The 27224-nt window shown below is 41.1% G+C and overlaps 2 protein-coding genes across 8 annotated transcripts in view; one reads left to right on the top strand and one right to left on the bottom strand.

Annotated features, from left to right (window-relative positions):
• LOC149206006 (uncharacterized) overlaps positions 1-27224 on the top strand; it is a 415715-nt gene that overhangs the window by 207718 nt on the left and 180773 nt on the right. The gene's annotated exons all lie outside the window — the stretch shown is intronic.
• Positions 647-26825, bottom strand: LOC149206007 (uncharacterized). Its single transcript, XM_089396198.1, has 3 exons — positions 26576-26825; positions 1609-1750; positions 647-1484 (listed from the first exon to the last, which is right to left on the bottom strand). Exons 1-3 carry the CDS (start codon positions 26823-26825, stop codon positions 989-991), a joined length of 888 nt encoding a protein of 295 aa, XP_089252324.1. The 3' UTR covers positions 647-988.

Below are 27224 nucleotides of genomic sequence, written 5' to 3'. Positions count from 1 at the left end.
GTATGTTGTAGAGAATTTTTCATTCTTATTCATAGATAGGAGAGATGGAATGGCTATATTGACATTGCTAAGTCTAGCCTGAGATGTAAACAAATAAATATTTGAGTAAGATACTTAGAGCTCTAATAATGGTTTTATCAATGTAAAATCACTCACAATATATGCTTCAACATTTAATAGGAACTTAGCAAAAGGTATGGAGCTAGTCAAACTGAATTATATAATGGTGTTACGATACTTGTAAATGATGATATCTTTATCTATTCGAAATTCATTATGGTGACTCAAAGATGCTTATTATGCTAATGTTAAAGCTTCAATATGTTCCTTCCCTAATCTCAAAAATGAAAGCCATAAGGGCATCTGTAGTAGGTCCTACATATTTTCATCCAGATTGAAAGATTTGTGTTTGTATGCCTTTGTATTCTCTTGTAGGTAGCCTTGATTATTGTCTAGTAGAGTTTCGAAGTTAGATAGAATAGCATAATCATTATTAGCATGATGGAGTTGTACACCTCCAATCATCGCATCCTGCCACACCTGGTGCTATACAACCTCCTAATAACTGGAAGGCTCACTATCATGAGCTCACTCATCAATGCCTTATACCCAATGTTGCACACATCGCGATCGGGATTTAATCGGCGCCGGGAAAAAAGCGGAAAAAATCGTTAAAATCGGGAAAAAATCGGAAAAAAGCGGGAAAAAATCGTTTGGCACAAAAATATTCATTTTTTTTCAATTTTTTTAATATCTAAACCATCTACAACATAAAATAAATACATTGACACATAAATATGATAAAAAAACTAATATATAAGATGTTCAATATCATTTCTAGCGCTAAAATCACACATAACATTGAATCATGTCCTGAATAGTAAGTCCTGAGTCCCAAGTCCAACTCAGCCTCAAAATATCAACAAAAAATATGATAATGTATCTCATCATGTCATAATGTCATATACAATAAAATGAAAGTCTAATCCTATTGATTTCCTCTGCCCCTCTTGCGAGAAAATGGCACAACTTTCTCTTTCCCTCTAGATGTAGAAGCTGGTGCCTGTGCTGGTGGAAATGGCAGTGGAGTCTGACGTGCTCTAGAAGCTGAAGAACTAGTAGTAGCAGCTATAGGAGGCTGAGGTGGACGGAGACCACGTCCTCTACTGGTGGTAGTGGTAGCCCGGGTAGCCCGGGTAGGCGGTGTCACCTCCTCCTCCTGCTCCTCCAACTCCTCCTCCTCCTGCTCCTGCTCCTGCTCCTCCTCCTCCTCCTCCTCCCCCTCCTCCTCCCCCTCATCCTGCACTAACCAATCCTCAGTGGGATCCATGAGAGGCCTCTCGGTCTCAACCCTCCATTCAGCAGTGGTGTCAATCCCATCCAATGAGATGGCTTCCGTATCAGGTGTCTTCTCTAGTTGTTTCACCCACAATCGAAGATTGTAGTAGACATAGACCATGTCATTAAGTCTATGGGACTCCAACCTGTACAAAGTTCATGAAATAATAAATTAATAATTAATATTATAAAAAAAATATTGTTTAAAACTTTAATGAATTCAAAAATTTATTTGGAAATTTGCAATATTTTAAATGTTTAAGTGTTAACCTATTGCGCTTCTTGTTGTGTATTTTTTCAAATACACTCCAATTGCGCTCACATCCCGAGGAGCTGCATGTTTGGCTGAGGATCCGCACGGCAAGATTTTGCAAAAGGGGGACTCTACCACCATACATCTTCGACCATGCGTCTACAACAAAATTACAAAGAAAATTTTAAATAAACATAAGAAAAAAATGGAATTTGAAGAAACAATGAAATTTGAAACAAAGTTACAAAGTACATACTACATAGTACAAACTAAAAAATACCTGGCATTTTAACCGTCCTATCAATGACAGCCATCTCAAAGCCAAATGTGCCAGCTAACAACTTATATTGCTCAATTTGTCTAGAGACCTCCATACGTTCTTCTGAAGTTCTCACCATCTTCTGGACACAGGTTAATAATCCTTCCACGACCTCAACATCAAAATTAAACCCACATGCATAAGAAAATGCAGGGTTCAGGAAAAGGCCAGCAGCATGAATGGGACGATGGAGTGTGTTGTTCCATCGCTCATCAATGACCTTCCATAGAAGGAGTTGTCTCTGGAACCCATCATCTCCCTTGTCATCATAGTAGGACCGAATGGCTTCTTTGGCCCTATCCATGGCTTCATACAAATAGCCCATTGCGGGCTTCTCACCATCAACCAACCGAAGAACCTTTACCAAAGGTTCTGTAACAGCGCACACCTCCTGCACTCCCGCCCAGAAGTCCTCCTGGTATGAAACTAGTCTGCAGACGGCCTCTCCTTCTGGTTTGCGGCTCATTGACGAAGCACGCCACTCCTCTGAAAGAAACATTCTCTTCAAATCCCACATAGAATTCAAGAGGGATTGAAGAGATATGAAACTCGTCGCAAACCGTGTAATGGCGGGGCGCACCAACTCTTTGTTGTTGGTGCATTTTCTCATCAAGCTAAGCACAGATGTGTGATTGTAAATAAATTTTGTGATGCTTTTTGATGAGTCAACAACCTCTTTGACAAAGGGAATTTTCCCAATGTCCTCTAACATCAAATCAATACAATGGGCAGCACAAGGTGTCCAAAATAAAGTAGGATGCCTGTCCATAAGCATTCTACCAGCAGCAACATAATTTGCAGCATTGTCCGTTATGACTTGGACAACATTTTCTGCACCCACCTCCAAAATAAACACATCCAGCAAATCACATAAAGTTTTTGCATCTTTCATTTGATGAGTTGCATCAACAGATTTGATAAACATAGTCCCCAAGGGACAACTAACCAAGAAGTTTATAAGGGTTCTCCCCTTTTGGTCAGTCCAACCATCTGACATAACAGTGCATCCTGTTTGTGCCCATGATGCCCTAAAATCCTCCAATCTTTGGGTGCAGTCACGCTTTTCATCTTGAAGAAGCCGGCCTCTGAAATCATGAAGAGAAGGGAGTTTGTACCCCGGGCCAACACTGGCAACAGCATCAAGAGTAGGTTGGAAAAATGGATTATTCCTTATAATGCTGAAAGGAATATCACTCCAGAGGAGAAATTTTGTCATCAACTTGTCAGCTTTTTCTTTTTCAGTTCTTTTTAGCATTGAACCAATAGTTGGTTGTGAACCAGGTGTGGTTCGAGGAACAAAATATGATGATGCAGCTACCGGATTGACTGACGCTGCAGTAGAACCTGTGCCACTTGGCCCACTTCCTTCAACTGACCTTTTTAGTTGCCTTTTGAGTTCTTCTTTGGCGTCTCTAGTGTGCTCTAATTCTCCCAATGCTCTCATGGCTTTTTGGATAATTTCAGCATTTGTCTTTAGACAGGGCCCCACATCACGTCCAGGGATTTGTGCAAGGTGGAACTTCAACCTGTACACCCCCCCGAATATTTCCTTTCCACACAACTTGCAATACAAGTTTTGTCTATCATTCGGAGTTTTAGGGTCACCATATTCCCAGAAAGGATCCAATTTCCTTGGCATGTTTGTTTTTGAATTTTGAATTTGCAAACCTATGGAAAAATAAGGATTAGGAAATAGGAATTTAGGATTACATAAATGATAATAGTAAATACAAATTACAATTTAGCATTTGCAAAATTACAAGCTAATTATTTCCAAAATCCCAATTTCTAAACCCAAGTTACCCAACCAAATGCCAAAAAACAATGAAAAATAAAAAAAAATAAACAATGTTTAAAGAAAATGAGAAAATAAAAATCAAAAATTGGTTCTCATAGTCATAACAAATAACCCATCCCAAATCAATGAAAAATTTCCAAAAATTCTTTAAAAACAATGAAAAACAAAGTTTTTATAGAACCAAAACAAAAAAAAATTAATCTACATACCTGGTTTATGGACAAATTGGCGATCTTGGCTTGGATTCCTCCTAAAATCGCATCGATTCGCTCCCACAACCGACGGCAACCCTCTCCCTCACTTCTTCTCCTTCTCCTCCGCGGCGGACTGCTGAATGAATAAAAAAAAATTCGTTTTTTCCATATAAAACCCCGCTGCCGCGCGCCCTCGCGATTTTAAGCGAAAAAATCGCGATTTTTTGAAAAAATCGCGATTTTTTCGATAAAAATCGCTATAAAAAAAAGAGGCGATTTTTTGGATAAAAATCGCGCTTTGAATCGGCGATTTTAAAAAATCGCGATTTTACGATTTAATCGCGATTTTATTGCGATGTGTGCAACACTGCTTATACCTTAAATACCTTTTTGGTGGTCTCTTATCCCTGGTGCTCGATTTAGGAGCTCCCACAAACTCTTGTGCATCTCTCAATGTCTGAAGCACCTCTCTGTTTCTTTTTCGACTGGTGGTGGGTGGAGCTTCATGCTCCTCATCCCGCTGTTACTGCTCCACCTGCCGTGAACTCTCCTCTGCACTTGTACCTGCACTTGTACTAATCACTATACTCGTACTAGTGCCCTAAGCCTGACATCCCTATTATGTGATGTTCCCAATTTTGTGCATTAAAAAATAACTTAGGAGTTTTGGAAATTTTTGGATAATATTAAAAAGGGAAAATATTATTTTGTGAGAGAAAGGAAAAATTATTTTAGTGGGATGGCGGAAAAATAATATTTTATTGGAGGAGGAAGACAAATCATTATTCCAATGGAATGGCGGAAAATTAATATTTTATTGGAGAACAGGCAAATTATTATTTTATTGGAATGACGACAAATTATTATTTTATTCAAATGGACGCAAAAAGTGGAAAATGGTCCCAACCAATAAAATAATAAGGAAAAATAGGAGAATCTAGAAGCTAGATGGAGGCTCCATGAAGAATTATAACATGAGGAGGAACTCAATGGCAATTCATTATATCTTACCATTTCTATTTGACATTTATGAAGAAGCTCAAGTGAGTTTCAAAGAGTTGGTATTCCCTATGATATCCCCCCAATGGCATGTCCTCTTGGTCGGCTGGTTCTCGGGAGCTGGCTGGCAAGAAACTAGGCTTAGTGGGTCATGATACTCCACTATAGATGTGAGGGTCGTTGAGAGGGTTTGACATAGATGTTCACAAATGCTGCTTCCTTCTTGTCTGACCTTGTCGTATTGACCTCTTTTGATGTAGTGATTGCCTTTTCTCTGTGCATAGTAGCATCTCATTTTGTCTTAATTTGTAGCTCTCCTCCTCTACTTTTGTGCCCCTATCTTCTATATGTCATGTTCTGGAATCTCTCTGGGGTCATAGGTGTTGATACCACAGTTGGCCAAGACCATGTTTTGATACCACTGTAATGTACCAACACTAAAATTTGACAAATTTTGTTCAAAAATTTAAACTTTTTTGGAATGTTGCTTCTCAATAAATTTTGCTAAGGGAGATCTACAATTTTGCAATTTTGGAGTTAACACAATTTTGGATGCCAAACTTTGGTAAAGTTGGTAAAAATCAAAAGTTTGGTGAGATGTGGGGGCCACCCCTCAAGGAAATACACACCGTTTGGAGGAAATTCAAATTTTTGGGAAGGAGGTCGAAATAGAGGATGAGGGACCCATAAGCGAAGTGAGGCAACAATTATAAATAGAGGAGGGAAGGCAGCATTTGGAACCTTTTGCTAATTTGACATCTAAACCATTGTTGCTCAAGCTGTTTAGCTGGGTCACAAAGTGTTGTTCAACACCAGAGATTTCTAAGGGGAAATCTCACTCCTTCGGTGGACCTTGAGTGCCACCCTAGGGGAGCATTGTCGTACTTCCTTGGAGGCATTCTGGAGTGATTACAAGGAAATCAAGCTGCTTTGTGGAGTAATCTAGGTGCTAAAAAGGGACCACGTGTTCTTGAGGAGAAGTTTCTCTAGGATGAGTTAGTTCCAGGATTTTGCAGGCTCATTACTTTGGCTTTCTACAACAAATTTCAGGTGGATTTGTGCGCTGAGGGTGTGACTATAGCCCAGGTCGAATTATTCTTTCTTGGGCTTGTGCAGATGGTGTTTATGGACTACATAGTTCTTTGCGGGGGTTGATTGTGGGTAGATCTTGACAGGGGATTTGGAGCTGGGCTTGCCAGGAGACACCAGGAGGATTGTTGAGGGATTTTTCCCAGCATTTTGGAGGCGTTTCAGAGGCTGAGTTCCTGTAGCACGTATTATCCATTCAGTGGAGGAGCTCACAAGAATTGGGGGTGATTTTGGAAGGTTGGAACTAGACCAAACCCTTCTTATGATTTTCTGGGTTTGCAGTGGAGAGTCTGAGATTAATTTGGCATAATTTTCTGAGCATTCTAGGGGGCTCAAATAGGGGTTTCTTCTAGCCAGTAGTTGCAGAATTCCCAGGGCTAGTGCAGAGCTTGAGGAGGGATCATTTCCTTGCGTTCCGAGCAACATTTTCTCACGTAGGATTGTCTAGCCTGCTTTGGCAAGCACAAATGGACACATTCCATATATTTTGTACTCCCTCCTTGATAATAAAATGGCTCAGTTTGGCGCAGTTCTAGTGTAATTTTATGGGTGTATAATTACTGTGTGAATTTTTTGTGTTGCATGTGTGCCTTGCTTAAATATCATTGTTAATTTTCCTAGTTGGAACATTACATTTTTCTATTGCAGACTTTTGACAAATATATGGCATGCAAAGTTCTGTGAATCACTTAAAGAACACTACAACAATAGTTCAAAAATTTCATCAAACACACAGTGAAAAATCTTTGCAACAACTAGTAAACATGCACAAAAAATTCACTCCAAGGGTAACATCATTATTTCATTAGTTGGGAGAATTTCTTTACAAATATGGAAGGAAGAACTTGGGAAAATACTCTACGTATTGGCAATATCAGTTTGACCTTCTTGTAGGTGATCACTGCCCACAAATGCAATTTGGCCTCCAACCTCAAATAACTTGGCCCCTTTAAGGAAATTATGGAAATGCACACATCTTGGGTAATGTTCAACCTTCAAAAAAATCAGCCCACTGAAATGTGACCCACTTTCGAACACGTCCCTTTGAGCAAAAATTCAACCCACATGCACAATAATCTTGACCCCTTCGTAATGCCAATAATTCGACCTCTTATAACAAGGGAATTCGGCCCTGTCGACAAGCAACTTGCTCAGTTAAATGAGGCTTCAACACAGTAACTCGACCCAAGAGGAAAATTGGACTCAACCCTCTGTAGACAAAGGACTCAACCTCCTCAAATTTTTTGGAATTCAACCTGCTACCCACCATTTTGTGGGTGATATCCCTAGGAGAATTTTTTTATCCAAGATGGTCCTCTGGCGGCAGCCAGTAGCTCCTTGCAGCCACCAACTAGCTCATTGTGCCATTTCTCTGCCACCTGAGCCAACCATGGGGTCCCTCACCCATCTGTCATGATCATATGTTTGAAGGTGAGCCTCCTGAATGTAAAGGTGTGCCTTGTCATTTAGTAATTGAGTATTGTAGTTTGCTTATTAAGGACACTTCCGGGCATGGATCAATGGGGGGATTTGGTGGAAAGAATGGGGTACATCTGTGCTCGTCCCCTAGACCTCTTTTTGATATTAACTTAGCATTCCAGTCCCGTGGGATCTCTTTTACTGACCATTTGGTTTTAGGGATAGTATTTCATGGGAAACCTTGATTTTGGTCGCATGATCCTGCTTCCTCACCCACATATATTCTCCCCTCTCCACTCATTGTTAACCCATTCGTCATTTCTCCCACCTGGGTCCACATTCCTCTATTGGGTCCACATATGGCTAACTCTCCCCTTCCCCTTGCCCACACCTTCGGTCGGGCCTGGAATGATGCCCCGGAGGTCGATGCAACTAAAAAGAAAAGAAAAAGCATAATTGACCACATCCAATAGAAAAATGTACCACAAAATGCAAAAGATGGCCGGGACAAACACATTTAGCACGTAGGCAAAAGGCAACACATGAGATCTACCCCATCATCATGGCCATCAATCACCCTGGTTGCTACAGGTTCTATGAGCCTCCTTCATCACATAGGAGCCCATGATTGTCCCAACCCCTGGTGGGCAATGAACCGCCATACCTTAAAAGGGGGTATCCACTGCTATATCTCGCACATCATGCTCTTACCCCTTGAGGCCCAAGCAATTTATTAAAGAAAAATCATAAAAGGAAAAAGGCATATGAAGAATGGTGGAAAAATCAAGGCCTAGGCATCTCATATACCACGATTGCGGCCTCCTATGCATTATATACCCGTGTGGGTTTCCCTTTTACTAGCTACCTTTGTACCCCAAAATGTGGCCCAGGGCTGCCCCTTTTCATTCCCTACTCTATTCATCTCTCTATCACATGCCACCACCTTTTAAAGGATGTACCTTGCACAAATTATCCCCTTTACAATTATAAACCACCTAATGGGATACTTGGTTAACCCCATTTGGAGCTTGGAGACATTAGAACATGCCAAAGCCCATTATGGAAGGCCATGCCATTATGAAGTCCCCACCCGTTGTGCATGGTTTGTAAGCTCTTTTACTCTATTTCCTTGATGACTTGTTGTACTGGAAGGCTAGGGGATGCATTGGATCTTATGCAAGATTGCAGATGGTCTCCATCTTGGGTTTGGTTTCCCTATAGGGGGTCCTAACCCTCCAGAGAGCTACTTAAGCCCATGTAGGGTGTGTGTTGAGAGCCATGGGCCTCCACAACACTAGACAACACTTCATGGATCCCTAGAAATGCTCAAAGATTGCTTGAGGTTCACCTATTGGACGAGGAAGATGCACCGAGTTCACCTTTGCCCATCTAACCCCATAGATGTACCGTGCACTTGGCAGATGACCCAAGACTTGTAGGATGATGTGGCATCACTTACACCATCATTCGAGCCTTGACTGATGGTCTACAAGCATCTTACACTTACTTGGAGACCCATGAGATCACTTGTGTGCCCTCACAACCATTGGGAGCACCACATGTTTATTATGTGGAGAACAAGGGGCCAACCCCTTGTCCAGTACTTTTGGAAGTCTAACTCATCATTTTGGCACTTATGGAATTCATCAAGCCTCTTAGAGAGCCCAACAACATGCATTATTGATCATTCGACCTCTTGGGAGGTTTATTATTTTATTTGTGAGCTAGTTTAGTGGGTTTGTCACCAGTAGATAGCTAAGAAACCAGATTCACTCCCCTGGCCCCATGTGTTCCGAATTGGATGAATCAAACACGATTCGGTAGGACACATGTCCTCCGGATTATGTCCGATCGTGTTTCGATTCTAGAAAACGTGTAACGGATTTTTGCCCTCCGTGCGACTTTAAAAGTGTGATTTGGTCATTCTTTCTTCACCAAAGTCATTGTGGGTTTTCTCTGGGTGTATGAGAGCTAAGATCAAAGGGTTTTGGAGCATTTTGGAGGCGATTCTCTCTATATTTTGGAGCATTTTCTCTCTATATTTTTGCATTTTTATTACAGCAGTTTGCATGTGCATTTGTTCTACAAATTTGTGCACTTTTTCTTTATTTTTTACAACATTCATGTCTCAATCAAGGGCAGCAGGGAAGGGGCAAAGGAAGGGGAAGAATGTCCCCATTGGAGACGCCCCTCCTCTTCCGATTTCATCAGGGTTTGCAAGTGTTCCCTCTATTGCAAGTGGGCCTGCAACAACAACTTCAAATGTTTAGGGAAGACAACAACCTCAAGATAACAAATATCCCTTGTGGAAATATGCTACAAGAGAGCGAGGGCCAGACAACAAGATGAAGGGCGGAGGCAATGTTGCTTGGAAATGCAACTAGTTTAAAAATCATTTCACGAGCACATATTTCCGCGTGAAAGCTCATTTGTTGGCTTTACTAAGTTGTGGAATTGAAGCATGTACACGTGTCTTTAACAAAGAGGAAGGAAATGGAAAAAGAGGCCAACGTTGGTATGGAAAAGGTGGCTGCAACATCTAAAAAAAAAGAACGAAGAGCCCCTTCCATTCTTGAGGAAAAGCAACAAAAAATTTCCATTTGAGAGTTCTGGTGGGGGACAAGCAGCAAAAAGAAAGATAATGGCACTTGGGCCAATGGAGAAGATTTTTCAAATGGAGAAACGGGAAGAGCTTGATCCCACCATTGCATTTTTTTCTATCAGAACTTCATGTCCTTTAATGTTGCACACTCACCTTTATTTGTTGAGATGTGTCGAGCTCTAACTCAAGGGGCTCCATCAAGGTATGTACCTCTTGGGTCCGAGAAGCTTAGAATCACATTGTTGACGAAGGCAAAGAAAGAGGTGGAAAAAATGGTTGAGCCTATTAAATCAACATGGCCAACCTATGGGGTTAGCATTGTTTCTGATGGATGGACAGATCCAACACGAAACCCACTCATCAACTTTAGGGTGTCTTCCTTGAATGGTCCAGTTTTCTTGAAATCAGTGGATGCACTTGGACAATACAAGCATGCACAATATATGGGTGAGTTAGTGATTAAAGTTATTGAAGATGTAGGTGTTGATTCTTGTGTGCGAATCATTATAGATAATGCACCTGTTTGCAAGGTTGCTGTCATGATTGTGGAAGCTAAATATCCACAAGTATTTTGGACACCTTGCGTTGTCCATTCTTTGAATTTAGCAATTAAATCTATTGCTTCTGTTGTGCTTTGGATTGGAAGCATTATTGAGGATGCACGACATATCCACAACTTTGTACAAAATCATACAACCCTCACTGTCTACAAGGATCTTATTCAGATCTACTTATTCAGATCATGGACCTTATCATTTCTTTGCTTCGATTTGCAGATACAAATTAACCCATCCTAGGAGAGGTTTATGAGGGATGGGATTCCATGATTGAGTCTGTGAGGAGCACTATTTTACAGAGTGAGTGCCGCTAGTATGAGACATCATCAAAGGCCTTCTTCACCACCATACAAGATATTCTTGTTAGCATATGGGACAAGAATTGCACACCTTTACATTGTTTTGCTCACTCATTCAACCCAAAGTACTACAACCATGAGTGGTTGAATGGTGGACCTTCCCACAGATTCCCTCCTCACAAGGATGGGGAAATTTCACAGGGGAGGAAAGCTGCATTGAGGCAGATATTTTAGGATAGAGCATCCCTGGATGAGGTGGAGGATGCCTTTGCAGAATTTTCCACTAGCACTGGTCGATTTGCAGGATATGATGTGATTAGAGATAGGGGGCCTAAGAAGCACTATTCTTGGTGGTCAACTCATGGGCCAACAAACCCTCCTCTACAACAGTTAGCCATGAGGCTCCTTTCTTAGGTGACTTCAACCTCTTGTTGCGAGAGGAATTGGAGCACATATTGGAATTTGTATAATGTCAAGAAGAGCAGGCTGGAGCAGTTCAGGGTAGAGATAATGGTGTTGTTGAAGAATCTAGGGAAATTAGGTGTAGAATGATTATTTGGGACTAGATAACAATTTGTGAAGTCTTTTTACAATTTGTCTTTGTTAGCTTAATCTTCTTCTTCTCTTATTAATACATGTGTGTGTGCTTCATCAAACTGCTATCTACACATAAAACAAGAACACAAGATGTTCTGCCAAGGCCAAAACCTCTCCTCTCTTGAGAGGAAAACCCTTTGGTAAGTTTTCTCTTATTGAAGCTTCTTTCTTGATCAATGCCAAACCCTAGACCCTTGACTAGAAGATCCTCCAAGCACAAGTCAAGTCCTTCCTTTACTCTGCACTATGTTTTCCTGACACTTTGTCGACCTCCTTCCGGCACTTTGTTCCCCGAGACTTCTTCCTTCTTTCGACACTTCGTTCTTCCTTCCACTGTTAGTAGACCTTTTAGAAGAGATACTTATGTTTTGTACTTAGTGATATCCTTCACTTAAGGATACTCCTTCCTTCTCTTGATCAACCAAGTCCCTTCTTGATGTATAGTGTTAGGCTTAGTGTGACAGCACAACAGCCCTAATTCTCGCACTTGTGAGGGGTACCCTAGAGAATTAGGGTCCTTTTACCTTCAATAGAGAGAGAGTCTTCTTCGCTTGACTTGAGTGGCCTTGTAGGCCTAATTTCTAACCCAAACAGTGATGAACATGTGACTGTGACCTTACTGCTGATATAACTGCACATTGTCCTACCTTTTCTCGCACGTGTGACTGTATTAACCCTAGAAGATAGTCCTTAACTCTTCAGTGATGACTTCTCCTTCTTCGCTGCCCTTGGAGACTCTTGTTTCGTCCTTCAACTACCCTTTACTTGCCTCCTTACTTCACAGATTTCAGAGATGTGAATGCGTTATCTTCAGAGGAGTGGACAACCTCTATATATAAAGGTCTGTCCCTCCTTTAGGCCGACTTGAAGGCCAACCTGTAGATTGCAGGCCGACTTGTCTTATTTAATTTGGATTGCTTCTTTTGATGGTGCCACATGCTTGGAGGAGACTTGACTTTGCTTGGAGGTGTCTTCTTTGACTCTAATACATAATTATACCTATAGTAACATGCCCTTAAGGTCTTCAACATTTTCTTTTGATTTTTTTGACTCACCTAAATCAATTTAACATGTGCTAGACCTATTTCAATGAGCAAGAAACTCATTGACATATATTATAAAAATAATATATTTTTTTTGAATAAATACAAATATCAAAAGTGCATTTATGAAGACCAAATTTATTTACATTTCCTTCAATACTCCCTCTTAACTAGGTAGGTATTCATACAACATTACAAGGTGCTTGGCTATTATCACTCTTGAAGAATTCACATAAGAGAAATTAGATTTGCAATCCATCTGTTATAGCATCATAATAACCAACATTGTTTCCACAACAAGGCCTTGACTGATAACTCTATCTCTCAATAGATCAGAGCACAATGTTAGCGAGAGCAATGACTTATAAACACCTTAGTCATTGTCTCTCAGGGTACATACCCACTTGGGTGTTCATTGAGTATGACCTTCTAGGACTATTCTTGTCTTGGGTTCCCAACCCTAAAAAAATATCGGTCCTCTTGCCTACTCTTGTCTTGGATGCCTTACACATCCTCAAAGAGTATCGGATTCCAGAGGATTACCCAATCCTCCCATTCTTTCCTCCCAAGTGAAGACAACAATGTTGTCTCTATCTTGCATCTACATTTCCATTCATGGCCTTCATTTATACATATGACTGTTAATTTTGTCTAGTGCATGACACATGAAATGGAAAAACACAACTGTCACTCGTTTGTAATCAGGAGTGATCCAAACTCCCTCTTGATCAGGGATTTGTCAGAGCTCCCTCTTAACTAGGGACTCTTTCATTCATCAACAACTTCTTCTTCGTGGGTCCTTCAGCTACTTGATCTCCTTCCTTTCTTTGATGTCATGAAGTCTTTGTTCGAACTTCTTCTAGGTAGGGCACCATCCATCAATCACTTTCCTTCCTGGTTTGTCATGTCATTGCTTCCTTCATGGAAAGTGGCTTTCTTGTCGTACATCAGTTTTCTTGTAATCTGGCTACTCCTTTGTCATCTGTCCATGCTTTGGAATACTCTTCTCTTGGATGCTTCGTTGTACTGGCTTGTTTACATGCTTCGACCTAGTTGCCCATCATGACTTCATCCTGATATTTCTTCAACATTAAATGGTTCTTTTGCTGGATGGCTTCTTCATCATGACATCTTCGTAGAGTAGAATCGATTATCTGCATCTTTCATATCTCCAAGGCTTTCATTGGTGTCAAGGGTCCTTCCTTCCTTTGTCAGAGTTGTCCTGCCTTCTTTCGGGAGATATCTTCAATGGTTCTTTATCAGATAGTGATTCTTTGTGATCATGGTGTTCTTCACATGCTTGATCTCTTTCTTCATTTGCTTCTTCTTGGATAGATTGGTCAACCACCTTATGCTCCTTGTGAGAGCACTTCTTCATTGCTTGCTTCCTGGACTAGTCAACATTTCTTCTTGCTTCTTAGTCAACAATCTTATACTCCTTATGTGAGCATATCCTTTTGTTGACCTTCATTGCATTGTAGTACATGCCTTCGAGCATGTCCTTGGTGAAAGAGATTCTTTCATACTTGATCATGTTATAGAACTATTCCCATGACTCAATAATATACATATGATAACATGACTAAACTTTGATGCATACATACCTCATCTTGATTCTCCTTTGATCATCTTAGCTTCATTTGGTTGTCCTTGGTGTGGCCCTTCTTGCTTCATCTTAGCTTGCTTGCATATCATCCTTTTCTTGAATCCCGTGAATGGGATTTCCAATGAGACATCTGCTTTGGTTCATGAACCTTCTTTTGAGGATTCCATCATAGGATCTTAAAGACGCTTGCCTTGCAAATGTTTTCTTTCTTTTGATGATGGAGGTCTTCTAAGATTCTTAATCATGATCAATTTTCTTTCATTGTGGATGAGGTCCTATACTAGGTATGCTCCTTCTACATGAATATCTTGAGCTATATCTACCATGCTCCTATATTCTAGAAGATATTTCTAATCATGCATTTTGTTCTCATTATCAATGCTACTTCTACATGAGTATCTAGAACTATACGTACTTCATGCTTCTAGATTCTAGAAGATGCTTCTATCCATGCAATTTTTATTTTATTCCTACATGCTCCTATCCTACTCAAAACCTTGAAAGAAGACTTTAAGTAAAGTGTTTGACTTAGTCATAGTAGAGATCCGGATGATCTTCCTTCTTTTGCTTCTTTTCTTCTTCTTTCACCTGTTGAGTCATGTGAGCTTCCTCCCTTTTTCTTTTGTTGTTGTTGTCCTTCTTAAGCTTATGACAATTCATTTTGTAGTGTCCATATTCTTGGCATCCATAGCATTGGATTTTGGACATATCTTTGTTGTTTGTTCTTCGTGGACCAAATTTCCCAAATTTTCCCTTTCTCTTGGCCATGGTAGCAAATGCTTGCTCCTTTGATCCCACATCTTCCTTTGCTTTAAGTCTAGTTTCCTTTGTCTTGCATAGAGACCACATTTCATTGAGTGTGGTTGCCTCCTTCTTGGCATATATGCTTGATTTGAAGTTGCCCCATTCCTCAGGTAGAGCATTGAATACTATAGTTGTCATTTCTCTGTCAGACATGACTTCCCCAAGCTCTTGAGGTTGATCCCTCATCTCAGAGATCTTCATGAAGTAGGGAGCTATTCCTTCCTTGGATATCTTCATTTTGTACAATTCATTTCTTAGAGATATCACTTCTCTGGCTGTGGATACCAAAAATACCTCTATTAGCTTATCATAAATTTCTTTTGATGTTTCAAATTTGGAGACATAAGGAATGAGAGAGTCCTTGATAGATTCTATTAGAATGCTTTGAGCTCTTGTCTTATCCTTATTGTACTTGGCTGAGGCTTGGGTTTGTCCCTTTGACATGTTCTAGAAGTTCATTCTCTTTGAGAAGTAAATCAGTCCTCTTCTTCCATGCAAGAAAGTTATTGGTACCTACCAATTTGTTACTTTCCTTGCAAAAAGACATTGATGTATATTCAGAAGGGGACATATACTTACTTGATAGATTTTGAAATGTAGTTGACTTCTTTTCTCCTTGAAGTCTTGATGGCTTGCTTTCCTTGAATCTTGGTGTTTTTCAAGATGTCTTCTCTAAGTGGGCTTGTTTGATGATGATACTTGCTTGATGATTTATGGTTTGATGTAGGTCCCTCTTTGATCTGCTCTTCTTTGTAGGTGCCTTTATATAAGGCTCTTCTTCTAGCTTTGTAGTCTCCTCTGATGAATGATAGATGATAGACCTTCTTGTCCTTGATGTGATAGAGACTTCTTGGCTTGATGCTTCAACTTTTGTAGATGTCCTTCCTTGATGAGTCACCTTATGAGTGTTCTTGAGATGCCCTTTCCTTGATGTGTCACCTTAGCTCGGATACCATGTTGTTGAATCTAGGGCAATTAGGTGTAGAATGATTCTTCGGGACTAGATAACAATTTGTGAAGTCTTTTTACAATTTGTCTTTGTCAGCTTAATCTTCTCCTTCTCTTATTAATACATGTGTGTGCGCTTGATCAAACTGCTGTCTAAATATAAAACAAGAACGCATGATGTTTTGCTAGGGCCAAATCCTCTCCTCTTGGAGGAAAACCCTTCGGTAAGTTTTCTCTTATTGAAGCTTCTTTCTTGATCAATGACAAAGCCTAGACCCTTGACTAGAAGATCCTCCAAGCACAAGTCAAGTCCTTCCTTTTCTCTGCACTATGTTTCCCCAACACTTTGTCCACCTCCTTTTGGCACTTTGTTCCTTGGGACTTCCCCCTTCTTCCGACATTTTGTTCTTCCTTCCACTGTTAGTAGACCTTCTAGAAGAGATACTTATCTTTTGTACTTAGTGATATCCTTAACCTAAGGATACTCCTTCCTTCTCTTGATCAACCGAGTCCCTTCTTGATGTATAGTGTTAGGCTTAGTGTGACAACACAACAGCCCTAATTCTCGCACATGTGAGAGGTACCCTAGAGAACTAGGGTCCTTTTACCTTCGATAGAGAGAGAGTCTTCTTCGCTTGACTTGAGAGGTCTTGTAGGCCAAATTTCTAACCCAAACAATGATGAACATGTGATTGTGACCTTACTACTGATATAACTGCAGACTATCCTACCTTTTCTCGCACGTGTGACTTTATTAACCCTAGAAAACAATCCTTAACTCTTCGGTGATGACTTATTTTGATTTTGGGTAGCATCGAATGTGCTCTAGCTTTGAAATTTGGTGGAGGTTCTAGAACACGTCATATCTCTAGAACCCAGAAATTGTTTGGAGAAATTCCACCCGGAGGAGGATTTTTAAAAATGAGTAATATTTTTAATGGGTTCCTAGGTCTAAACTTAGGAAAATAAAAATATTAATGTGTATTAATAAAAAATATGGGTGAGAAGGTTCTAAGTGACAAGGATCAAGCCTGTTTTAATCTTAGCTGTTAATTAGAAATTAGATCGCCACTGTTGATTCATCAACAGGAAAAGTATAAGAGGAGGCTTGAGGGTCAATTGGAGATACACCGAATTGATCAAAGAGTTTGATTTTTCTGGGGTGAGGTTTGTTGAAAAAATCGAGCTAGTGATCTGAGTTGCAGTGAGGGGTAGTTCTGCAAGGGAACTTCAGTCCGAGGCCAAAGAATACATAGTAGAGAGACAGAGCAGCGCTGGGAGAGACAGCGCAGTCCCAAAGAGGGTGACACAGAGGCCATAGGGACTGATGCAGGTGAAGCAAAAGTCGTAGGGGCTGACGCAGGCCCTTAGAGGCAGTGCTGGCAAGATTCTCTGGGGTAGAGAGGGAACAGTTAAGCAAATCGACTTTCTGAGCAAGGGAGGCTCACTGTGGGGGTGACGCAACTCCTAGAGGAGGTGACACAGTTCCAACGCAGAGCTTGGAGCAGCCATCGCTGCCTAGCACTGGGAATAGTTGGGTCATCTGTGGGGTTTGATCATCTAGTTGCTGAATTTGCCAGAATATTTGTCTCCGGATAGAGGTACTTTTGCCAGGATTTTTCTCTTTTGGGTGAGCCATATCTAGCATCCTAGTTGTGTTCAAGAATTTGCTTAATAATACAAACCCTCTATATGCTGCATCGGTTTTCCCGAATTGGGTTTTTTTGGGGACGATTGTCCAAAAATAACGGTGTCCCTTGTGTGATTGTCATAGTGTATTTCAGTTCTAATCTGTATGTATGTGTAGGTTGCAATAGTGTTCTACATTGATATTTATGTAATTAAATAACTTGTTAATGTAAAGAACAAGTAGGAGATGTTAAACCAGTAATTGCAGTATGGGTTTCTTATGTGTAGATTCAGAAATTTTCACAACTCCTTCTTCGTTGCCGTTGGAGACTCTTCTTTCGTCCTTCAACCACCATTTACTTGCCTCCTTAATTCACAAATTTCAGAGATGTGAATGCATTATCTTTAGAGGAGTGGACAACCTCTGTATATAGAGGTTTGTCCCTCCTTTAGGTCGACTTGAAGGCCGACTTGTAGATTGCAGGCCGAATTGTCTTATTTAATTCAGATTGCTTCTTTTGATGGTGCCACATGCTTGGAGGAGACTTGAATTTGCTTGGAGGTGTCTTCTTTGACTCTAATACATAATTATACCTAGAGTAACATGCCCTTAAGGTCTTCAACATTTTCTTTTGACTCTTTGACTCAACTATAACACTTTAACATGTGCTAGACCTATTTCAATGAACAAGAAACTCATTGACATATATTATAAAATAATATTTCTTTTCTTGAATAAATACAAATATCAAAAGTACATTTATGAAGATTGAACCTAGTTACATTTCCTTCAACAATGTGCACACCAACCTTTGTCTTATTTACAGGCAGACGGATGAGTGGTTGAGGGGAAAGACAATGATGTGGGATGTCTTTCCTGATGATATGGGTTAGGATAACAATGTTGAGTTGGCATTGGTCAACATGGATCTTAATGACCCAGTGCTAGAGCTTGTCACTTTTGATGATGGTGATACTTTGGAGGGGTCATCCCCCACACCGGCAGAGGCAGAGATGACATTGAATACATAGGAGGAGGATGCAGCAGAGGAGAGCAGTGGTGACCATGATGATGAGTACAATGATGCTGATTTTGATTATGAGGATTGAGGACTCATGAGCTACATACTGCCTTCAGGTTTGTAGTTGTTTTTGTTGAAGTTTTTAAGTTTACTTAATTTAGAAACCCTTCATGCACTTTTTCTGATTTATTCCTACCTACTTGTTATTTTTCTTTAACAAGTTATTTACAAAGTAAATACAGAAAATAAACACCAGTGCATGCTCAACATATTACAGATTAGCAACTAAAAGAAACAAGAACAAACACACCACATGACAGCGTTATTTTTGGACCAATGTCCCCGGAAAAACCCAATGCGGGAAAGTTGGTGCAGCTATCTGAGGGTTTTCTTATTAAGCAATATCAGAGTACAATCTGGGTGTCGTAACTGGCCTACCTAACAGAGAATTTCCTTAGCAGCTATACCTCACAGTTTGAGAGAAATCTCCTAGCTGAAACCCCGGAAAACCCTTCCGGCAGCTCCTCTGCACAAAACTGCTCTTGCAACACTAGCGTCTGTCCAATCTGGATTGCGTCAGCTCCTCTGTCTCACATTGGCCCTGCGTCAGCCTTTCTTGGCCTGCATCAGCCCTAGGAGGCCTTGCCTCAGCTTTGGGAGCCTCTGCGTCACTATGCTGGACCCTCTCGTGCTCTGCGCAGCACTTGGTTGTCTCTGTGTGGCCCTGCGTGAGCCCTTGCTGGCTCTGCGTCACCCTCCTTGGTTGCTGCGCTGCTCTCTCGGCACAATCTCTGCCTTGTCTATTCTTCTGTACTCAATGCCCCTCAATTGCTTTCCCTATCATTGATTCTATTTCTCTTAGCAAACCCTGCTCTAGAGAATAGAATGACTGATCATTTGGTATACTCTCCAAGTGACCCTCAAGCCCCCTCTTATACTTTTCTCCTTGACATATCAACGACCTAGATTAAGTCCCTAATCAATGGCTAAGATTAAATCTGGCTTGATCCATGTCTTTTGGACCACTCTAACACAGATTCATATTAATACACATTAATATTTTATTTTCCCTAAGTTTAGACTTAGGGACTACATGAAAAATATTAATTATTTTAATATCTCCTGATCTGTTTAGAATCTGCCCAAACCCTTTCTGGGTATTGGAGATCTCATGTGCTCCAACCTCTCCACCAAATTTTGTGGCTAGAGCACATTTGATGCTACCCCAAATCAACACCCCCTCTTAGCGAGGACTGTGCTCTAGCAATACTCCTCACTGAGTATTACTCTGATCATCCGACATCGGTACCTGTGCTGATGATAGGCCTTCCTGCCCAACATCCTCTGCACTGCTGCATCTTGTACTGCTGCCCATGATTCTGCCACTGCCATTGCTGCATCTGTACGACAACTCCCTCTGCATCCGTGTTGCTGCTGGTCCTTCCTCCTAGCACTGCATCTGCACGGTACCTCCTCTCATCATGTTGCATCGTGATGCCCACTGCTGCACTACAACTTAGTTACTGAGAAGTAAGTAACTAATCTCCCAACTGACCTCCTTGTTGGGCTAGAAACACCCTTTGATGATGAAGCTCCCTCTGCTACTGACAAGTGCTCCCTCTCTCTGACCTTTGCGCTGCTGCAACAATTCCCTGCATCTCGCATCCTTGCACAGCTCTTTGTGCCTTGCTGCACTGGTGCAACACTCTTATGCCTCTCGCATTGCTGCAACCTACTAGCCTTGCGTTGTCTCGGGACTCCTGCACTATAGCTCCCTCTGCTGCTCCATCCATATCCATCTCTACCCGACTCAGCCAATCCTGCTACTCCTCGTCGGGGCTTCAGTAGCAAGAACTAATCCAAGAGGCTAGGTACCTCGAGGATCCTACCCCTCATCGCCTGTAGTCTGCCTGATTACAGCTCGATGTCTCCCCACTTACACTCAAGTGGTGCGTGTGCACTCATGGCACAGTTATCGTCTGTCAAAACTTCCTTCTTTGCCCGTGCTGGCACTGCCTTAGTCTCAAAAGACTCTCCCTTACTCTTCTTCCTCGAACACTGGGTCGCATAATGACCTAGCTCCCCACAGTGGAAGCACTTGATCTTGGAGAGATCTTTCTTCTTCTGCTTTTCCTGCTTCCCCACAAATGCTAGGGCCACATCTTCCTCCTCCTGCTTGACATTGATCCCCTTGCTGCTGCTACTTATCTTCGACTGCCGTCTGATCTCTTCCTAGCAAAGAGCTGCCCACGTCTCGTCCCAAGGTGGAAGTGTTCCTCTGCCCAGTATACTCTGGACAAACACTTCTCAGTCTTCTGAGAAAGCGTTCAGGGCTGTCCTCACCATTAGCTCCTGATCTGGTGTCGCCCCTGTAGCAATTAACTGATCTCGAATCTCATTCAGTCCTCCGAGGAAGGTGTCAATCGATTGTCTCTTCTTCATTTGGTACGACCTCATCTGATTCTCAAGCAACATTCTTCTCTGCAAAGAAGTATGCTGATACATCTTCTTGAGAGCCTCCCACATCTCAAATGCCGTTTCCTTCTCGGCTATATGTGGTACCACATGATCCTTGACCCCGTCAAGGATAATGCACTTGGTTATCGCCATCACCTCTTCGTACCTTTAATTATCATTGGGGTCGACTGGGATAGCTATTTCCTTCAAGGCGAAGTTCTTGACATGATTCTTGTCAAGCACTGATAGGATTCTGGCCTTCCAGACTGCGAAGTTCGATGCTTGTCCAGTCTATCCTGGTCTCTTACCCCGTGTAGTGCCATGATGCTCCTCTACTTCCCTCCTGGAAGTTCTTTGTTCGACTCCTCTGAGTCTCTACTTCAAGTCCGGAAGTTCTCTTCTGGACTCCCTTTGAGTCCTGATTTCCCTCTTGGAAATCCTCCTGTCGCTTGTCGAGATGCCCCCTACTCTGATCGCCTTGTGCAACTGCACTACTGATCCAAGGTTCTCGGCTAGAAACCCTCAGTAACAACTCCTCTGGCCTTACTCTGTTAGGTACTGTTCTGACTACAGTACCTCACCAGCTCCACTCTGCAATATTCCTACAGCCTTCTAGACCCCGACAACTGCCTCTCTGTGATCTGCGTCAGCCCTTCTCTGCACCACGCTGGCTCTGCGTCACCTCAGATCGGTTTGCGTTAGCCCTGTGATGCCCTGCATCAGCCCTCTGGCCCTCTGCATCAGCAATGCTGGCCTCTTAGAGGCTCTGCATAGTTCCCGACTTTTTCTGCGTGACTCTGGTTGGCTCTGCATCACACTTCCTAGCTTGCGTGCTGCTAGAAACAGTTTCTGTCACCTCGGGACAACTATTTTCTACTGCTATTGCTCCGCTCCACTGAGGTCTCTTAGTCCTCCTGTGATTTGCAATCACGCTCTGATACCATGTTGAAGTTTATAAGTTTACTTAATTTATAAACCCTTCATGCACTTTTTCTGATTTATTCCTACCTACTTGTTATTTTTCTTCAACAAGTTATTTACAAAGTAAATATTGAAAATAAACACCAGTGCATGCTCAACATATTACAGAATAGCAACTAAAAGAAACAAGAACAAACAAACAACATGACACCATTATTTTTGAACCAATGTCCCCGGAAAAACACAATGCAGGAAAACTGGTGCAGTTATCTGAGGGTTTTCTTATTAAGCAATATCAGAGTACAATCTGGGTGCCGTAACTGGCCTACCCTAAAGAGAATTTCCTTAGCAACTGTACCTCAGTTTGAGAGAAATCTCTTTGTTGAAACCTCGGAAAACCCTTCTGGTAGTTCCTCAGAACAACACTGCTCCTGCAACCCCAGTGTCTGCCCAATCTGGACTGCGTCAGCCCCTCTCTGTCTCACTCTGGCCTTGCGTCAGCCTTTCTTGGCTTGCATCAGCCCCAGGAGGCCCTGCCTTAGCTCTGGGAGCCTCTACATCAGCTATGCTAGCCCCTCTAGTGCTCTGCGTAGCACTTGGCTACCTCTGCGTGGCCCTGCGTGAGCCCTTGCTGGCTTTGCGTTACCCTCCTTGGCTGCTGCGCTGCTCTCCCGGCACAATCTCTGCCTTCTCTGTTTCTATGTACTCAATGCCCCTCAGCTGCTCTCCTGATCACTGATTCTATCTTTCTTAGCAAACTCCGCTCTAGAGAATAGAATGACTGACCATCTGGTGTGTTCTCCAAGTGACCCTCAAGCCTCCTCCTATACTTTTCCTGTTGACATCTCAACGACCGAGATTAAGTCCCTAATCAACGACTAAGATTACATCTGGCTTGATCCATGTCTTTTGGACCATTCTAACACAGACTCATATTAATACACAATAATATTTTATTTTCCCTAAGTTTAGACTTAGGGACTCCATTAAAAATATTAATTATTTTAATATCTCCTAATCTGTTTAGAATCTACCCAAACCCTTGCTGGGTATTGGAGATCTCATGTGCCCCAACCTCTCCACCAAATTTCGTGGCTAGAGCACACCCGAATCTCCGATGCTACCCCAAATCAACAATTTTTTATTTGTCATTTCTATTTGCCATTGGCATTGATACTACCTATGTAACACTGTACACATTTTGATTTTAATGACTTAATGAGAAAACTAATGTATCTTGTCTTTCTCCTGTTAGATCATTGATGAATATGTATAATGATTTATCGCTTATGTCACAATTGTATTTGTATGCATAATGTTACTTTGTAAAACTTACATCTAGATGAGTCATGAAGATCTATGTTTGAATCAATGAATTTGTATCATGAATGAGAATTTGTGTAAGAACTATATATATATATATATATATATATATATATATATATAACGTGTCCTGTTCCGGGGGGTCAAAGTGTCTGTGTCCGACACTCGAATTCCCGCGTCCTTCGTGTCTCGTGTCCCCATGTCAAGTGACTTTGATAGATACTAGATAGTTATTTGCACATTATTTTAGTTGATGGGCTAATGTAGGCTCAAATTAGGCAATTTGAAATCCTAATGAGTGTATAAATAGGAGAGACATGGTTTCGTTTTTATCAACACTTTGCATTCGATCCTTCTTCTCTTTAGAGAATTTCACACTTTTTCTGGGAAGATGATTTGGAGCATGGATCAATTTTGCTGTTTGGATTGGAGTATTTAATCTTAGAGCTTCTTTATTGTCAAATCGCTGATGGTTGGATATGTTCTATTACATGTAAGTAGTAGTACACACATTTAATGTTATTCTTGTTTTACTTTCGTCATATGCATTGAATGGGATTTTCGCTATACCAGGGCTAACAACTACATTGCATAATTGCAAAATTATGGAATTATTGTTTCTATATACAATCTCTCAATGTTTGGGCCATGTATGTGAATCAAATCTCCTAGGGATAATTCCACCAGTGAATTTATCTTGATAAGCCATCTCTTTTTGCCAAGCAAAGTATAAAAGCTTTGAGGTCTCTTCTTCTTGCCCTAAAGACCAAGTGAAGTATTCTTTATGGCCTCCTTGACCTAAATGCGAAGTCCTTTCTCATCATTCTGCTAGACTGTATTCTCTCTAAGGGAATAGGCACTGGTCTACCAATAGGTGATCACTCAAGGACCATTTTTCTCCACCTCTTCCCCTTCGTTTCTAGGTCTAGCCAAGTTGGGTCACCTAGGGCATCACTTTTTCGACAAAATAGCCATAGAAAAAGTTTGCCTCTACTGCGCTGGTGTGTCTTGAAGGCCTCTTCCAAATTTGAAGCCATTTCGACGGTGGAGTTGTGAGATATCTCAAGCCCTATCTCTGAGATCAAACTTTACATTGGTATTCCCTAGGCTAGCACCTCATAGATCAATTTGACACCTTTAAGTGGAAATTCTTTCTTTGATCGTTTTTCCTTCTTTGTCTAGGTTAAGAATATCATTGGTTGCTAGATTCTCTCTCCTTAACCTGGGCTGGGTCCACTTGGTCCCATACCTTTGAAAAGTCAATTCTTCAAGAACCATTGGGGAAGTCAAGTTAAATAAGGATTTTAGGATTGGGAAACTCCTTTAAAAGGCATATTCCTCTTACCTAACCCTCAAATCCTCACCTCCTTATCCTAGAAATCTTTGTACCTTGCTTAAACAACAAGTAAGCTCCATTCTTTATCCCCTTCTAGGAAAAGGATCATTAGGGTAACTTCACATCCATTTGTTGATTCATCCTTCACAAGTGACTTCCATATACCGGGTCTCCTGCCATCGATGAAAGTCTGTAAAGAGTAGGGAGTCTTAACTGAGGTGACAGTGGGCTAAGTTTCCATTGTTGCCCTTGACCTAGCAGTTGTCCCTTTAGAAGTCCCTTTTAGGCCCCCTACTAGTTTGAGCAGTAACACAACCCTCGGTGAAATTACAATTCTACCTCTGAGCAGAAACAATTCAACCTCCACTTTCTAGTTAACTTGGCCCACCTGAAGTAGATTTGTGACCTTTATGGGTGAACTCAACCTCTCTATAATTTTGGCTCTCTCAGTCATATAATTTGGCGCTCACCCAAAATTCGACCTCCTTAGCAAATGATCCCTTCTTGCAACAAACAAGTCAGCCCCATACACTTTAAAATTGATTAGCAATTAATTCAGAAAATTATAGAAAATCCAATTAGGGTGGTAAGTGTTAGTTTTTGGTAGCATCAAATGTGCTCTAGCCATGAAAATTGGTGGAGAGGCTAAGGCACATGAGTTCTACAGATCCCAGAAACCATTTGGTGAAATTCCACACAGATTGTACGAATTGTTTTTTATTAAAATAATTAATATTTTTAATGGGGTTCCTAAGTCTGAACTTAGGAAAATTAAAGTATTAATGGCTATTAATCAAAATATGGGTGAGAATGTTCTAGAAAGAAGATCAAGTCAAGTTTTAATCTTAGCCGTTGATTAGAGACTTAATCTCGGTCATTGAAGTCTCGACAAGAAAAGTATAAGAAGGAGGCTTGGGGTTCATTCCAAGATACATGGAAAGTTGGTCAGTCAGTTCGATTTTCCTAGGGCAAGGTTGGCTAAGGAATTCGAACCAATGATCAAGCAGTAAGGATCAGAGGAAATATTGGAAGGAAGTGATTTCTTGTTCTAGTGAATATACTTCAAAGAAGACAGTGAAGGATCAGAGAGGCAACGCAGTGCCAAGGAGGGGCAGCGCAGCGACTAGAGGAGATTGATGCAAAATTGCTGGGGGAATAACATAGATCAATGTCAAGAATCGCTGTGGGTGATTGACAAAAGAAATCTCGATTTCTCAGCAACAGGCACAACGACAACAAGGGTGATGCAGTTAGAGGGAGTCTCCACGCAGAAGCCACGGAGTGACTGCGTAGGCTCACGCAAAGACTACGTAGTGGGTCATCCAAAAGTTGAGGCGAGTGCAAAATCTCCAGATTCATTGTGAGAAAATTCTCACTATCTTTCTATCAGTTATCTTCTCTGAGTGGATTGTCATTTCTCTGGGGCATCCAGTTTGTATTCAAAAATTTACTACCAATAATAAGAAACCCTCATATCTGCTGCACTGGTTTTCCCACATTGGGTATTTCCGGGGACTTTTGTCCAAAAACAAGTGAGTCAATGTGATTTTTCATGTGTTGGTGTTTCTCATGCTTTTCTCATAATTTGTGAAGTCTGAAGCTGAATTTATTTTGATATTTACTGAAGCATTGGTAGATAACTTATTATTGTAAATAAGTAGGAGAGATAAATCAATCACTGTAGCATAATTTTCAGAGTAAGGGATTAAATCGAAATTGGAAGACTAGCTAGGGTGGCAACTAAATCCATAGAAACTAGGGTGAGGACCTCGCTTGAAATCCTCGGTCTGAACTCACTTAAGCTTCAGTTCAGCAGCATTAGAAATGATAAGTCAGGATCATCTCCAAAATGAGCTCCTTTTTCCTTTTATAATTTTACTTTGAGCAACTTCTAGAAATTCTTTTAATTTATTATTGAGTTGACCTGTTTGCCACCTTTTTACCAAAATATAAAATACTAAAATTACCCTTTTGCCACCTTTTTGCCAAAATAACCAAAAATGCCTAAAATTTGCAAAATACCCTTGCTGTTCAAAATGTTGGGGACATTACATGCATAGTGCACCATATTTTGACAAGCACCACATCTCACTTTTCTCATGTCCTTCTCCTTCTCCTTTTGCTTGCCTTGTTGCTTGGTCCCACTCGTGGACCCCTTCTTGGACTTCTTTTTGCCCTTTGTTGCAAGAGCAACATTCTCATCATCCCCACCATGCTGGTTGTCACTCTTGGCATTTTGTCTTATCTCTTCTTGCAGGAAATCGTCTGACATTCTTCCCCAATCTGGAAGATGCTCACGAGCCACAATCCCATCAATCAAGACATACTACTTCTTTGCGAACTTCTCAAAGTGGCCCTAACCAAATGCTATTTTGGAATAATCTCTCCCACTGCAACCAACTCATCTCTCACTTGAGTGATTTTAGTGAGATATTGTAATGACCCATTTCGAATTAAAAGGAACATAGATATATTAGCATGCGTACGAAGCACGCATATGATAGCTACATATGCATGCATCACATGTACTACATATTAACTTATTATGAAATTGCCTAGTAAAAGATAAACGAAATAATTATCAAAAATTCTAAGTGAATACTTAACTTAGTATATTGAGTGAGGTACTTGATGTATGTACCACCACATTAATATATGTAACCATAGAAAA

This window comes from Pinus tabuliformis, chromosome 1_2, assembly GCF_031772625.1.
Source record: "Pinus tabuliformis cultivar Carrire ecotype Pingquan chromosome 1_2, CPIR1, whole genome shotgun sequence".
Lineage (NCBI taxonomy): Eukaryota > Viridiplantae > Streptophyta > Pinopsida > Pinales > Pinaceae > Pinus > Pinus tabuliformis.
Note: the sequence above shows the minus strand (reverse complement) of the source record. Positions and strands in the feature narration are given on the sequence as shown.

What these genes read in the sequence shown, in the direction of transcription:
- LOC149206007 (XM_089396198.1), bottom strand. Translation starts at nt 26,825, where the DNA reads ATGTCAGACGATTTCCTGCAAGAAGAGATAAGACAAAATGCCAAGAGT. An exon ending in CAACATTTTGAACAGCAAGG is followed by an intron (nt 1,751 to 26,575) that starts GTATTTTGCAAA and finishes ATTTTGTTGTAG; the next exon opens with ACGCATGGTCGAAGATGTAT. An exon ending in CACAACAAGAAGCGCAATAG is followed by an intron (nt 1,485 to 1,608) that starts GTTAACACTTAA and finishes AACTTTGTACAG; the next exon opens with GTTGGAGTCCCATAGACTTA.